This window comes from Gavialis gangeticus, unplaced genomic scaffold (genome assembly GCF_001723915.1).
Source record: "Gavialis gangeticus isolate Ggan-Ray unplaced genomic scaffold, GavGan_comp1, whole genome shotgun sequence".
Classification (NCBI taxonomy): Eukaryota; Metazoa; Chordata; order Crocodylia; family Gavialidae; genus Gavialis; species Gavialis gangeticus.
In genome coordinates, this window is record NW_017729028.1 from 18009848 (window position 1) to 18025891 (window position 16044).

Below are 16044 nucleotides of genomic sequence, written 5' to 3' on the forward strand. Positions count from 1 at the left end.
CTCTATATGAAAGTTTCTCAAGGTCTTTAGTCATTTTCATTACCCTTCCCTGAATCCTCTACAGTCCTGCAATAGCCTTTTAAAGATAAGTTGACAAGAATTGTACACAATATTCCAGATGAGGCCATGCTATTTATTAATATTATTAAAATGATCGGTATTGTGTAATTGTATATTGTAATGTGTTTTATCATTCCTTATGGATTCTAATATTTTCTTTGCCTTCTGAGCACAGGTGCATACTCAGAGCTGTCTACAATGACATCCAGGTTCCCCTTAATTCAGAATCCATAGAGTGTAAGAGTAATTTAAAATTTTCCCTCCATATGAAACTTATTTGCTTTATGTGCCAGCACCATTATTCCATTTTGTTCAGGTGAAGCCAAATCCCTCAATATTAGCTCCTCAACAGGTTCTCCAATGCCTAATAGTTATAAATAGTTTATAGTTATAAACCCCTCTCCTTTTCATCATCTTTCAATCATGCATTGGAAACCCTGAAATATCTCCTGTCCAGCACAGTATTGATTACGTTTTAGAGAAAGCTACTACTGAAGCCGTAAAACTATTCCTTCTACCTAGTAGTGTAAATTTAGCTTCTAGAATACTTCTTCATTTTCCTAGAATACTGGGAGCTACTGGTTTTATAAAAATACTAACTGGATTCTAAAAAGAATATAAAACATACAGGCTATTTTACTATTTTATTTTTTTGTTGTATAAAATAGACAACAGACAACATAGTGGATATTGTAATACATCATGAAAAATACATGCATCAGTTTTTAAAATGTTACATAAACTTCAATAGTTTCTTATTTTCCCATTACTATTTTTACTTATAAATATTCATCAAAAATCTCTCTGTTGCTGAGTAGTCACAAAAGCATATCTAAATAAATCACCAAATGGTACAGCAGTGTTAATATGTTAAAATTAAAGAAACAGTTAACTATCCACTTTAACAACCTAAAAATATTTCAGCAATTCTCAGGCAAAGTAATCCATAGTGTTCTAGTACAATTTTCTGTACTCTAGTACAGCGTTGGTAAAATAATCTGCAAATTTATTTCAGATATGGATGAAGTTGTCTGGTCTTAGCTTTTCTTGAAAGCCCAATCCTGATAGGGCCGTTGCATGTTTTAAGAGGGTGAACTCGTACAATTTCATGTGGCAAATAATATCCTGAATATATATTCAAGAGAGAGAGAGAGAAGTATATAAACAACACAAGCAAAACATGAATATCTAAATCACATTCCTTCAAGACACAGAAATCAACCATGGATATTTTACTGGATATTTAACAGTTAGATATTTTAGAAATGGAACTAGATCCACAAAAGGACTTAGAAGTCACAGTACTGAGAGCTAAGAGATTCTACCTAGCAGAGTCTACAGCCCTAAGGCAGGTGCATAAAGTCCCTGTGCTATGCCAGGGAAAATTCAGACACTTAAGAATAATGAGTCGGAATGCAGAGTGGGGGACCACCTAAACTGGCAAGCAGGATATGCCAGAGAGAGGGGTTTGTTTTAAACTCCACTCTTCTCAAGGATTTAGGTACCTAACTTTAGATTATGCAGAGATGCCTGACTCCACTTGGGATTAATAGCCATAAACCCTCTCTTGAAGTCAAACTACTAAATCCTTTCCCAAAAATATATGGGGATTCAGGATAGCACCCTCTTTTTGTCCAATCTAGTGGTTAGAGTACTCACTATATATTAAGTGTCTGTATATATGTTCTGTACTCCATCAGCAGAGGGTGCTACCTGACCTGCATTATCTTGTGTTACTGTTTGCTGTTCTAATTAGTGTTAATTAGAACTAATTAGTAGTTCACTGTTCGTAATAAAGATGGTTCCCTTGTTCTTCCCTGCATGATCTCTCTGGGGCAAGAATCCCACAGATACACAATACTGGCAAAGAGTACAGGGTCCAGGTGAGTAGGATGTTTCCAGTGCTTCCACCGAGAGAACAGAGGGAAAAACTTTCAGGGATCCATGCTGCAAATAAACAGGGCCTGGGGCTCTTTTCCTCCCATGAGGTGGCCTGTGCAGTTGCTCTCTAGCATGGCTACTTTAGGCTACATTGAAGAATTTTATATTTCCAGTCCATCCACCCAGGACTCTTATGCTGACCAGCTACATTTCTATCTGGAAGCCAGTAAGATTACTCATGATAATCAGAAAAGTGCAGTGTTACTGAGCATCCCTTGAAGACTTTTCAGATTATTTGCTCACTTGTTTCCCCCATCTACTCCCATAACAAGTCCTACCATGAGATCCTTCACTTGCTGTTTAAAAAATCACTTGGCACCAGCCCTGTCCGAAACCATTCACCAGTTCCATTTCAACCAGTGAAATCTGCTGCCAGAGGACAGAATTGCTGCGTCCATAGCAGACTTGGGTTAACTGTCTAAGAGCTTTAATTGTGGTCTGGAGTCTACCCCTACAACATAAACTTCTTGCAAGGCATAACTTAACAATTACCATGGCTCAAGAAAAAACCCTTGCATATGAAGCTGCCTCACTCCATTCAAGGGAAATCTGAACATCATCTGCAAAACTGATGTCAGCTGAGATATACCAAGTGCATTCAAGGGAGAAATGTTCAAGCAGGTAACTCTGTACACTGTTACATGTTGGAGTTCTGCACAACTACTAATGAACCACCAGCTAAAAACTTGTTTGGATCAGCTCCATCCAGATATGGTGCTGAATACCAGATGTGGCAAGAAATCCAGTTCTCCAAGAAATGGTATGTTTTGCCTCTAAGTACCTGTGAACCAGATGAACTTCTGAATATCATAAATTACATGACTGGGCTACAGTGGATGCCTGCATCTACCCTTGGAGTTGCAGAGCCAGTGTCATATAAAATCCAGACTCCAAACTGAAAGACACTTTGCAGGCACTTCGATCAGATGTAGCATCAAGTCTCAGACGATGTGACTTGTGTAGTACCACAAAGTGTTGCACTGCTACTGGAACCTGTTCTGATGAGTCCATTAGCTACTATTTTAGACCCATCAAGATCCCAGTGGCTGGAGCTACTCTAGAACAGCTAAAGTAGCCCATAGTAGTTACCACTGAAACATCTGTTACCCCTTAAGTAGGCTGCATAAGATGGGTCACTGTCTGACCCAAATACTTCTAGGACTATGTTATCTAAGGAGGAGGAATATTATGTACTGGGTGTCTTTATGTATATGTTCTGTACTTCATCAGCAGAGGGCACTGCCCAAACTGCATTATCTTGTGTTGCTGTTTGCTGTTTAGATTAGTGTTAAGGGTAGTTAGTTGTTGTTAATAAACATGGTTGCCTTTTTCTTCCCTGCATGATGTCTCCAGGACAACAGTCCCGTAGGTGCACTATAGTACTCACAAAGGCTATAAGGCAACTGCCTGAAGGGAGATGAACCCATATTTCCTACTTTCCAAGTGAATACTTTACACATGGACTATATAGTATCTGGATGGGGTTTGCTCAGTCTAACTGTTTCACTTTCTATTAAGTTATGAAATATTCAATTTGGCAGGGAAAGAGGAGGAGAGTGAGCACAAACCTATAGACTAGTAGGTAGGGTATTCACATGAAAGGTGTAAATCTGGCTTCCAAAGAATATTTCATTAAATGCTGGAGTAGGGGCTGAGCAGAATTCTGTTTTATCTATTAGAAAACCAAAGTGCAGCTTGAAAGTAATTCTGAGTTAACCAACTAATCTGTAGAAGGGATGCAATTACCCCTTCTTGGCATATAAGTGCCCCATTATAGGAATAGGAAGGTGGCTGTGCTTCCTAGAGGGTGGTCCCAGTTGAAACAGAATTCTGCACCAATTCTTCTCTCATGTGAGTGCCCCAAGAACTAAGCCATAGATGTCAGAAGCTGTACTTTTAAGAGGCTCTCACAAGAGCCAGGTGGAACAGAATGTTGCCTTCTGCAGAGGCTCACATTATTTAATACAGATCACTTAGAAATTTGACACTGATTCAGGTCAGACATCTTGGGCACCTATACACGTGCAGCGAGGCAGCTCTGATGCGCTGTAATTACAGCACATTGGAGCAGACTTGATTAATTAAGTCTGCTGGAGCGTGGTAATTACCATGGTCCAGCAGACTCCAGTATCAAATGTATCTGCATCCCGTGCTGAAAAATGGCAGTAGGGGAACTTTAACTAAAGCTCATTCAAAAAGCTTTAGTTAAAAAGCCCCTGCCAACATTTTTCAGCATGGGAACATTGATACACATGACAATCCAGATGTTTTAATTAGAGCAGCTCCTGAAGCCACTCTAATTAAAGCACCTCTCCCCACCAACTGCTCCCAGAGCATGTGTATAAACTTTCCTTGGGACAGATGCTATTCCATCTGTTAGGCATGTAAGTCCAAAAAAACTGTTAATACAAAAGATAGTTGTGTCCTCCACTTTCTAGCTGCTGTTTTGTGACCCTTTTTAAGGGTCAGATGAATGTGTGTTAAATAAGGAGACACATTAATATTTTTTTAGGGACTTGAGGATGAAATAGGATCACACATTGGGGTACCTAAGTCCAATTCCGCAGCCAATAGATAGCATATGGTACCTTGTTGCTGGGTTGTTTTTTTTCTGAACATATGATACCAGGAATAACATTCAATAAGACAATACTCTGAGTGAAAGAGTATATTCCACATACAATATGAAACATATGAATATACCAAGAGTATAAAAAGAATGTGAAAACATAGAAGAGCTTATAAGTAAAGTAAATATTATAAAAATTGGAAATGTAATTTGTAATGTCATGAAAGAAAAAAGTACCTATTATTGAGTTAAAAGTTTGTCATCTCATTGGTTTCACTGAAAGGATGAGGACACTAGAAGAACAGATGAGACCCACATGCCCATGTAATAGTGTCAGGCAATTCAGAGTCTAATTGTTGATTTTCAGGTTTTTATATATATTTGAAATTCTGTATTAGGTTGATTATTAATTATTATGTTTATGTTTGGCTGGAGAAAATATAGGAAGCACTACCTTTAATAAAAAGTCAGAGCTGGTTATTATTTTGTACAGAGGTCCGTATTACACAATGCTAACCAGTTAGAGCTCATTGGTGCTGAGGTTTTCTGAACACAGAAAACAAAGCAGCATATTGGGCAATAGGAAAGGGCAAGAAGCAGAAAACAAAGTAGCACTTCTAAAAGAATGATACAAGAAAAAAGGACTCCACATTGGATAACAAGGGATGGCTGCATCTTAAAGACTAGTTTGGAAGTTGGAAGATCTGCCTTTAGCTCCTGGATCTAACACAGACTTCCTGTATGATTCAAATTCACTTAATCTCTATATGCATCAGTTCCCATTTTCTATGATGAAAAATATACTCCTACTTCTTGTCATTCTTTTATGTTTAGACTGCAATCTCTCTCTTCCTCTCTGCTGTATGTGTGTGTTTCCAAAGATGCTCTGAATTCAGTGCAGATGATGCTAATGAAGTACAATTATAATAAACTTAAATGAAGTAAAAGATACTCCACACCAATCACTGAAATAGGAAAAGGTATAATCTTCACCATGAAGGTTGTGAGGTTGAGGGGTGCCAAAATTAAAAACCTTTCTATTTTAATTATTAGAATGCAGCCCAAAATTTACCCAGGCATGAATTAAGTATTTGCAAATGAAAAATAATACTGGACAACAACAATAATGCGGAGAAATTGAAAACAAATGCTAAGGTGGATAAAATGAAAATTAATTAAAATAAACATTTAAAAATGCTAATATTGATGTTTATAACTAGCAGAACAATTTTATTCTTACCTCTTTGTTTCTGTAAACTGAAATTTTCTTCCTTAATAAACCAATGAGATGAAAAAGCAGGATTCCATGGGTGCACCTTTTTACAAGCTGAATCAAAATAATTTTAAAACAGAAATGTAAACAAAGCATTGGATTGCTATGTATAGATACATAGATAATTAAAAGTAGCATTTGGTGCTGTTTGTAAACTAGTATGAGAAGTAAAAATACATTTAAATTACACAAATTCTGCTTCTCTAGCATAAGCAGTTCTGTTTATACACTATTCACAGCTTGTTACTCTTTTACTCAGCCTTTTCCAGAAAGACATATAGATAAAAATATTTTACTTCTGTTTCCTAATTTTCACTCATTATTATACACAGAAAACTATACTGAAGGAATGCTATTAAGGCTGTAAAAGCAAACACTCAGAAGTTAGGAAATGCTTGAAGTAAGCCTGCCTGTGCAGCATTTTTTTAGCATATTTGTATATATGAATTATGATACAATCTTTAGTTATGTCATTGCATGCTATTGTCACTACTGAGATTCTGTTTCATTCATTGCATCTGATAGACTGAGCTTAATTAATGAGAAGCTATTCAATATTTTGTTTTATTTTTAAGTGTGATGCATGGCAATAGGGTTTCACATTAGTACCCAAAGGTAGCGTTCACTTCTTTACCAGTCATCTAACTGGGTGGTTTTTGGTCATCTACAGAGAATTTTTAAGATTTATGTGTTTAGGGGAATTTTATTCCTGGTCATGTTTGTGAATGACTGAGCAATTTTGTAGTTGCTCAGACTGAGCACGCACAGTAGTGGCCATAGAGCCTCTTATGGATGCACAGCAGACTTAGACTCCTAAAAATTCCTAGCATCGCACTCTGAATATGATGCTACTGGTCAGCCATTATTCATATCCTTCTCCTTGAGACTGCTCCTTTGACATATTCACTGTGAAGGTATCAATTTCTACAGGAATTGAGGAAGGGTCTTAACAGAGTAGGTTCTCCTTGCTGTGCCCTATAGAAAAATGAGTAGATAATCGTGTAATAAAACATTGTGTATTCAAGCCAGTCCAGAGCTAAGTGTTACAGTGACTACTTTTGTGGGTGTCTGACCTACGGTGCTGCTCCAGAACCATGAGCAGCACCATAGGGACATGGCCAGATGTCCACCCCTGGAGTCTCCCCTTAGTTACACCACTGACCCTTAGTTAAATCGTTCTTACATAGTGCCTCAGAATGAAATCCAAATCAGTAGCTAGCAAGGAGGTAGCCAACAGGAAAGACTAAACACAAGGGGACCTCTGAAATGGCTCAGATTTTTCTTTGAAAATATGACTGAAAGACAGCTAGTAGAGCTGGTATCTACTATTTATATAATAGAGGAATCACTCAGAAATGGGAGACTTGGGCTTTATTCCCTCAGCCTGTGGAGGCTCAAGCCTATATCTCTCAGAAGAGTGCCTCGTAGGCTACAGATTAGTATACTCAGCTGACAGGGAAAGTCCTTGTTTCTAATCCCTATTCAAGGAACATTTTATCCAGTGACCATTTCACATAAAATACAGAAAAAGTCCTTATGGCAGAGACCAAAATGCAAGAATCCCACCTCCCTCTCAGCTGACTGCTCTAATCACCAGGCTGCAGATCCTTTCTTTTCCCCTCTCCAGTCCCCTTCAGTTCCCCTCCCTTTCTTTTCTGCAGTGTTACAAATTCAACAGCAAAGATAGAGAACATTCCTGCCCAACCTACAGCTTAGTAATTAGGAGATTTCTTGGGAGGTGGGATATGTGAACTTTAACCCATGCAAGCCAAGGATGGATCTGAACATAGGATTTATCTTTTCTGAGCAAGTGCACTAATCACAGGGTTACTAACTGAAAGACACCACCACTAGCTGTGTTTTAAAAGAAAGAAGCTCCACCTGCATTGAGTAAGAAACCTGATATCATTGGTATATTTTATACATATATTCAGAATGCCTACTGACTTAAGATCATCGGGAGACTTGGGTAGATGACCATTAGTCTCTGTGTTCTGGTTGGGCTCAGGTGAGACAGGCTCATGGGCAGATGTAGGATTTTGAAAAAGGGAGGGCAGGTGGTGTGAAGAATCATCCTATAACACAATGCATCTGTTTCTCAAATTAAACAGGAACTAGAAGCTTTACTAATATGTTGGGGCCTATTCAGTCCAAGCAAAAACAAGCAAAAAATATATAACTGAGTCTTTGTTATATAATAATATAGCAATATAATTGGGACCTATTCAGTTCAAGCAAAAAACAAATATAACTGAGTCATTATGGGCCTAAGTACCAGCTCTATGGGGCAGGCACCAGGTACCTGAGAGTACAGCTGTTATGCCCCAGCCTCGCCACAGACAGACCTGCTCCCTGCACTTACATACAGGCATACCCTAGACACTTCACTATAGCCTTAGCATACCCTTCCCCCTTTCCTATGCATTGCCCCCACCACCTCAAATGCACCTGGCTCCACTATCCTACATATCCTCAATGCTCAGCCCCATCCCAGTGCCTCAAGCCGTATCTTCTCCCACTATCCCACTCAAGCCCCAGTGAGTCTTACCTGCCCCCTTACTGTCCCCATGAATCCACTACACCCTGCACAGACTCATCCACACTGCGCCCCCTAGCCCAGGGGCGGGCAAAATGCAGCCCACCAGGCCATTCTATCTGGTTCACAGTGCCCCTAAAAAATTTAGAAAATTAGTCTTTATCTGCCCCTGGCTGCCTGTCACGCAGCCCTCAATGGCTTGCTAAAACTCAGTAAGCGGCCCTCTGCCCAAAATAATTGTCCACCCCTGCCCTAGCCCCTCACCCTCTGAGCATTCAATGCTCACTGAAGCCCCTCACACACTCTGGGCCCTACACACCCACAATTCCTCTGCCTCCTGACTCTCCCTTCATGCCCTGTTTCACCCCTACAGGCCACACCACCCTGCTCAGTCCCAAACCTGATCTGCTTCTCACACCTTCTGCTTCCATAACACCCAGACTCTCACTCCACACCCCTCTACCCCATAGGCCCCACTCTCCCCCAAAGCCCGTTAGAGCCCATGACCCCTCATGGCCCCTGGGAACCCTTTTATCTCAAAACTGATCACAAACAGTTCCCCCATTCCTCAGAGCACCCGACCATGGGGCAGGTCAGACAAGGAATGTAACTGCCCTCTGCACTGCTTCCCCACTCCTAACAGCATGGCTGTAGCTGGCCTCCACTGCCCCCCACCCTCAACATACAGAAACAAACAGTTGAGGTCAGGGAAGGACGTGCTTCACCCACTAGCAACACCCCTCCCTGGAGAGACAAACCTCTCTCATCTATTCATGCTCAAAGTCGTGCTGCCCTGGTTATGCCTAAGGTCCTACTCAAACCATGGTTACATGATGTTTGTGGAAACTGTGAAAAACGGTGGTTTCTGCGAACACCATGGAAAACAGCAGTTTCCATGATTTTGTGCAGAATCACTGGGACAAAACTTGTTAAAAGTAAAATGCTTTCCCCCCAGTGGAAGCCAGCAGCTGCTGCGGCCCAGCCTCACAGCTCACAGCCTCCAGCTCGCAGCCTGCAGCCCAGTGGGTGGGGAAGGAAGCTGCTGGCAAGAACAGGAGAAGCCAAGATGGCAGTCACCTCCATCCTCCCTCCGCCACTAATTGGCAGAGAGGGCCGCCTTTCATGAAGACCCACCCCTCTTCACCAGTCAGCAATGAGGGGTGAGGCTGCCTGAAGGGCAGCCTTTTTTACTGATCAGCATCGAGGGGTCGGGCCACACAGAAGACCTTGCTCAGCCAGCAGCAGTGAAGGGCGGGACCACTTCAGTGACACAGGGGCAGTGAAATTGGCTCCAGGCACCACGAATGCTCACAGTTTTTCCTTTGCTTCAGCACAGTCTAAGTAGATCCCTAGTTATACCGCTCTTTCAGCCTCCCGCTGCCTGTGTCATCTGATACATTGAATAACCAAGGAAGGAGTCACTGCAATAATTTACCTCTTCACCGCACATTTACAACTCCCTCCTGCCTTTGACTACTGCATTCTGCACACCTCATCCTGCTTTTAGCCCTGCCTCTCCCTGTCTCTGATCTGTTGTGACTTCAAACCCGCTATGAACAAAGCCACCCAGTGCAGGTTATTAGCACAATTGTATTGGATATGCCGGGGGATGAACAGAGGAACATTACTGGGGGTGGATACCAGACAGAATAACTGTAGAAGAAAGGCTACCTTGATTAGAGGAAGGTGAAAAGTCATTAACACTGATGGAATAAAGAAATTAGCAGAAATCAAATAGATAAGAAGCCATGAAATCATTTGACTCCCTCAGCTCCTCCAGAATAGAAATATGACTCCCCATAGCAGTTTACTCCATACTTTCAGTGGAGCAGGAATCAAAGAGGGATATAGCTTCACCCCCAAGCCTCCCCACTCCCTCCCCCACTCCCCCAATCCACTCCTGCACAGGCCCCAAACTACACATAGTGGAAGCAAAAGACTATTTGCTAGAAAGGTTTAGTTTTAAAAAGAAAGATAGCTAGTTATTTCAGGCAGCAGCCAAGTGGGGCCCAGTTCAATTCCACCTAATTCTTGCTTTAGGTGCCCTTCCTTTGTTGGATCAAGCTCAGTGCCAGATGTCCAAATTAAAGTTTCACAGGAAACTTTAATTCTCACACTTCCTAACTTTTAGCACTTGACTTTGAAGCTTTAATAACATTCTTTGGTCTTATTTTTTTGACTTGTGTATGGGTGCTGGTTTCATTATTTTTACAAAAGCCAACTAAAGCAAAAACAAACAGCTTCCATTATATGGCATTATATTGATATCCACATAGTTCATCAGCACAGTCCACTGCAGAGATCCACTACAGAGGCTTAAGCATTGAAACTAACTGGATGATAACTGCACTCAACCCTCATCATCTGTGTGGACTTGAGTAGGGGGCAAACTTTGCCAGTGGGTTTGATAAGTATCTGCTGACACAGGAATGAAGAGACTCCAGAATCTTTGCTACCATTCCAGGCTCTGGCGGGCTCGTCCTCTACTAGACAAAGGACATTCTGCCCTTTGCCCTCAAGCATTATCCATTCTTCTGTGTTCTCTCCAGCCTGTGCTTGTCCCAGCCTTACTAACACAACAGCTCCTTGTTCTAGTCCCATCCCACTTGCTTGCCAGTCTAACACTTCACTCCTTTGGCTTTTCACCATAGACTCAGTCTTCTTGGCTAGGCACTCCTAGTCTGCTTTTTCAGGCTCAGTGCCCAAATCCTAATTTCTCTTGCAACTTCCCACCTCTCCGCTATCTACGCTTAGACCCATTCTTCCTACCTAGCCCCTTACCCTCACCTGGGTCATTTCAGTATTTCACTGCTGGCTCCCAGTCCAATCCCTCTCTTCCTTACCCACCATGCTGGCTCTCAGAACCAGACTCCCTACCTGGAATCTTTATCCCTTCTCAGTATCCCACAGATACCTGCACAGGTCCAGTAGGGCAAAGACAATTTATGGTACATGGGCTTTCCAGAACGGGCCAAAAAAAATCTTCCTAAACTAGATTAATTTGATGCTATATGATAGTGGGGGAAGCTTCCTGAACCTCTTGTCCCTAGTAACACCCTGATGAAGAGTACAAATGTGGCTGTCAGGTATTTATTAATGTAGTAGATAATATGTTTATAATAATTCCACATGCTTACCTTCGTCAGGTGTGTAAAGCAATTCTTCATCTGGCATATCTGAAGAACAAGATTCATGCTCTTCCTGCCCTCCATTTCTAGCTATTTTTTCCTTCAGTGAACTTTGGTTTTGCTTATTTACATTTTCCCCTGCTATAATAGCACAGACTGGAGAGGAAATGCATACTTTCTTTTGAGAAATGCTTTTAAAATGTTCTTCCATCTCCTCAGAATTATTTAATTCAAAAGAATGTCCTTGTTTGTTTGTTTCTACTTTGGATATATTCTTTTCATTTTCTTTACTAATTTCATGAAATACACAAAGCTCTTCTAACACTAAATCATATTTGCTCTTCAGTTCAAAGTCAGTTATATTTTTTATTTTTGAATCATCTACATCTTCCAAGCATCCGTTGTTCTTTATAGAAAAATGTGTTTTTAATTTTTCTACTGAAGCATGGCATATTTCAGATTCATCCTCTGAATGTGACAAAATTAAGCCAATTGCTGTATTTCCATTCATTTCAGTCTGTTTTTGATTTTTCTGAGTTATGTAATTTTGCTTTGCACTTATTTCTCCCTCCTCATTTAAATATTCAAGATTTTGTGTCATAGTCATTGGCTCTGAATTGAATGTGCCAAAATTACTGTCTGTCTGAATGTCTTCATATAGAGAAAATGTTGTCATTTCCTCCCCCTGAGTTTTAGAGTATAAGTTGTTATCAGATACTGTAGAATTTGTTACAGCTGGGTATTGTACAATACTGTTAATTTCTTCATACTGGATTTTTGTATCTTGACTCAGGGAAATCCTGCATTGACTCTCTCCAGATTTTTTCATTTTATCCTCACCTGGAAGAGGACCACTGTGGAATGCAGAGGTGTCACATTGTCTATCACCTGAAAAACTGATGTTTCCAAAATTGATACCACTAGCAGGGAAATTTACATATTTATATTTATTGTCTAAATAGTAGATATGGGGATCTATATCTTTTGTATATTCCATTTTGTTTCTTTGACTGCTTTGTTGTAACAGAGAACTACATGTTGCTACCATTGTTGGTGGCAATCCAGGGAGAAGAACATCATTTAATTTATCAGGGACATAATACATATTTGTTAAACTGGAGACTTTTCTCTCTTCAATGCAAATTTCATTGTTAGACTTAACATGTTTTGTAAATTGAATCTGGTCTAATTCCTCAGAATCAGTACTAAGAGGAATTTTTTCATATTTGTCAAAAATAAAAGAAGTACATTTTTGATTAGCAAGCTTACAGCAATTTCTTGGCAATTCTCTACAGTTGCAATAGTCTTTTTTTTCAATGCTTACTTTTTTAGTTGTTCTCAGAAATTTTGGAAAAAAATCTCTAGCTTCATTTGTAAAGCTTATTCTATTTCTGAGTACCCTGGTTTTGGATTTTTTATTTTCACTCAAAATAAAATGCAAAGTTTTCAACTTTTCCATAATAAAATCGCTACTGTTGTACATTTTGATTTGTTTCTTTTTCTTCTTCTGTTTTAATGTAACCACTGGCTTATGCAAATTTGAACATTTCCTAGTTAACTTCTCAATTTTTATTTGTGAAACAGCAGGTAAATAATTCAGTCTAAATTTTATTTTCGTCGGATCCTGTATTTTGTTGGTATTACACCGAAATGTTTTCCACAAGCAAAAGCTATCAAAATTGTCAGCTGGCAAAACCAGGCTCATATCTTTCCCTTCATTATTAAACATTGAAACAGTATTGTGTATTTCTATATCCTCACTGGTTAAAAGACAGTATTGTGTAACACATCTTTCTTTAGGTGATTTTCTTTGCTGTTTATGAAACCAAGCTTCTGTAGTTAGAACATAGGAATCCTCCTTTTTAGCTACAGTTCTAGAGAAACGCACGTTGTGATGCAATTCATAAATTATGCTTTTCATTAATGTACAGTTTATATTTTCTTTGCATATGCTTGGATAAGTTTTGTAAATTTGCTGAGATTGTGTGTTTTTGGTCCAACTATTATTCAAGGACATGTTAAATTGTATTTGTTTTCTGCAATATAAAGCATATTTTTCCACTCGTGTACATTTTTCTTCAGTTGGATGTAAACCACTTATAATACCAAAAAAAGAAGCACAATTTGTTATTGTTGTCACATTTTTATATTCCAAAAGCTTAGCTTGCAAATTAATCTGTGTATCACTATTGTTACTGTTATTACAAATACTTGGTATTACCTCTAAAATGATGTGTTGTTCTTTTGACTTTAAAATTTCATACAAAAGAAAGCAGCTTATGATAATGTCAACCTCTTTATATTTGTGCACATCTTTATATGAAGGCCATGCTTTGAAACCTCTAAGTAACATGTCATGAAAACAGATTTTTCGTTCTGATAATTTTTTTCCAGTCAATACATTGCAAATGTCTCTTGAATACAGGAAATCCTGCCCAGGATGATAAGGGCAATTACCTGCAGTTGCAACATGTGTAGTTAAGTGTGGTTTGATGTCAATTATTTTTGCTGAAGCAAGTATTAATTCTACATTCATATTATAATTAGAATAGTCCATATCATAATTTATGCTTAAAACTTCTTTCCTTAGTACTTCTGTTATCAATGGAATAGTTGTATTTTGTATATTAAATATCTCCACATTCTTACAACTGACTTTTCCCAAGGTGCATTTCAAAATATTAATAGAATTGCTACATCTTTTGTTTTGAGATTTTCCAGAGCCAATGTATGTATGAATTCTTAGGTTGTTTCGTTCTTGCTCTTCACTACTATCTGAATTTTTAAGTTTTTTCCCCTCAAAATTATTTTCAGCAAACATTAAATCACACTCAACATTATCACCATTGTACCTGAAATTAGGCAAACGCATTTTTTTCACATCCACTGCTAAAGACCCAGGAACTTGGTTATTGATAGATTGATGGTTACATTCATTACATTTTGAATGAACAGAAGAAGCATTCACAGCACTGTTATCATTTTGCAACTTTTCTTTCTCAGCCTCAGAGATGTTTTGGGAACAGTAAACCTTTTCACGTTGCATTACATATGTTTGATTTTTAATGTTTTTCTCTTGTATTTTCAAATTACTGGACAGACTTTTTTTATTTAATATATTTGACACACTAGGAAATTTACGTATGTTCTCATTCATAAAAAATTTAGAATGGAGGATTTCCAAAGTTTCTCTACTCTGAAAAGAGTTTAAGATAGGAAGTATAAATGATTTTCTTTTTCTTTTATTATCTAGTTGCTCATTATTTTCCTCTGTGGGCAGTTTTTTCAGACAATTGTTTCTGTCCTTATTCTCTGTTTCTTGGTATACAGAATTAATGCTACATACAAATGGAACATCTAAAACCTGGTGTTCTTTCAACTTCTCATCAGTGTCAATTTTCTGACTTGATATTTTCACCTGAAACAAGGCTGTGTTTAAAGATGAAACTGAAGCATTCCCTTTGAGTACATTATCGCTGTTCTTGTTATTATTTTTGTCTATATTTGTGCTCAGCTCTCCCTGGAATGACTTTATTTCATATAGACTTTTCCATTTTTTGTTAACATTCCATATGTTGTATAAGCTTGTGCTGGAAAGTTGTCCACATTCATTCAATAAAGTGTCATCTTTTAAAATATTATGGTCTGCATTCTCAGGATTCCATGACTTAGTGAACAGTTTATTTTTTAAGAGTCTGCATTTCAATTTGTCATTAATCCAAGGTTTAAAATATGTAAACTGACTTGTCCTACTTTTCTTTTCAATATCACTGCTTTCCTTTTCTAATCTCCAAGCATGTTGACTTAAATTATATGATCCTTCTGACACATATTTATTTGATGAGTTTGTATGTTCACCCACACATAACGTTCTTTGCTCTAACTGATGTTGCTCCCATTTCTCTATCTTTTTCCTACTATTTTCTATCTTAATTCGCTTTGGATGAGGGTAGCTTTCAGTTTCATCTGATGACATGGATATAAATGTCTGGCAGCATGTGCTTTCCATGTTCACGAAAGAAAATAGCTTGATAAGACAGTCCTGAAATTTAAAGAAATATGCCAACATTAAAAGTAAAGCAATTTTAAAAATATTGCATACAAAAAACCATACAAAATGAAGTGACTAAGAAATATTTTCTATAAAGCTACTGATAATTTTACTACCAGGCTACCATAAGGGAGATAAAGAAACACTTCTGTATTTATATTGACTCTGTATCCATCACTCATATGAAATAAAGCCGATGAAAGATAGCATAATGGACATTTACCAGCAAAATAAAGATCCAGAGATACATGACTTTTTAGACAGAACCAATCAAGTCCTTACAAATCAGACACACTTGTGACCATAAAGGCCAGGTACAGACATTACACTTTTACTGGTACAAGTGATTGGAAACCAGTCCTTACCCGGAACAGAACAGAAGTTCAGCACACACAACCAGTCTATACTCATAACACAACAGATGTCTGGCACACGCAAACTGGTTCAAAAATGGTGGAACCCAGACTAAGATTTGCCTTCTTCCCA

The 16044-nt window shown here is 38.6% G+C and overlaps 1 protein-coding gene across 1 annotated transcript; it reads right to left on the reverse strand.

Annotated features, from left to right (window-relative positions):
* Positions 1–770: 770 nt before the first annotated feature.
* RAD51AP2 (RAD51 associated protein 2) lies at positions 771–14579 on the reverse strand. Its single transcript, XM_019520777.1, has 3 exons — positions 11517–14579; positions 5811–5897; positions 771–1185 (listed from the first exon to the last, which is right to left on the reverse strand). Exons 1-3 carry the CDS (start codon positions 14551–14553, stop codon positions 1067–1069), a joined length of 3243 nt encoding a protein of 1080 aa, XP_019376322.1. The 5' UTR covers positions 14554–14579; the 3' UTR covers positions 771–1066.
* Positions 14580–16044: the final 1465 nt, after the last annotated feature.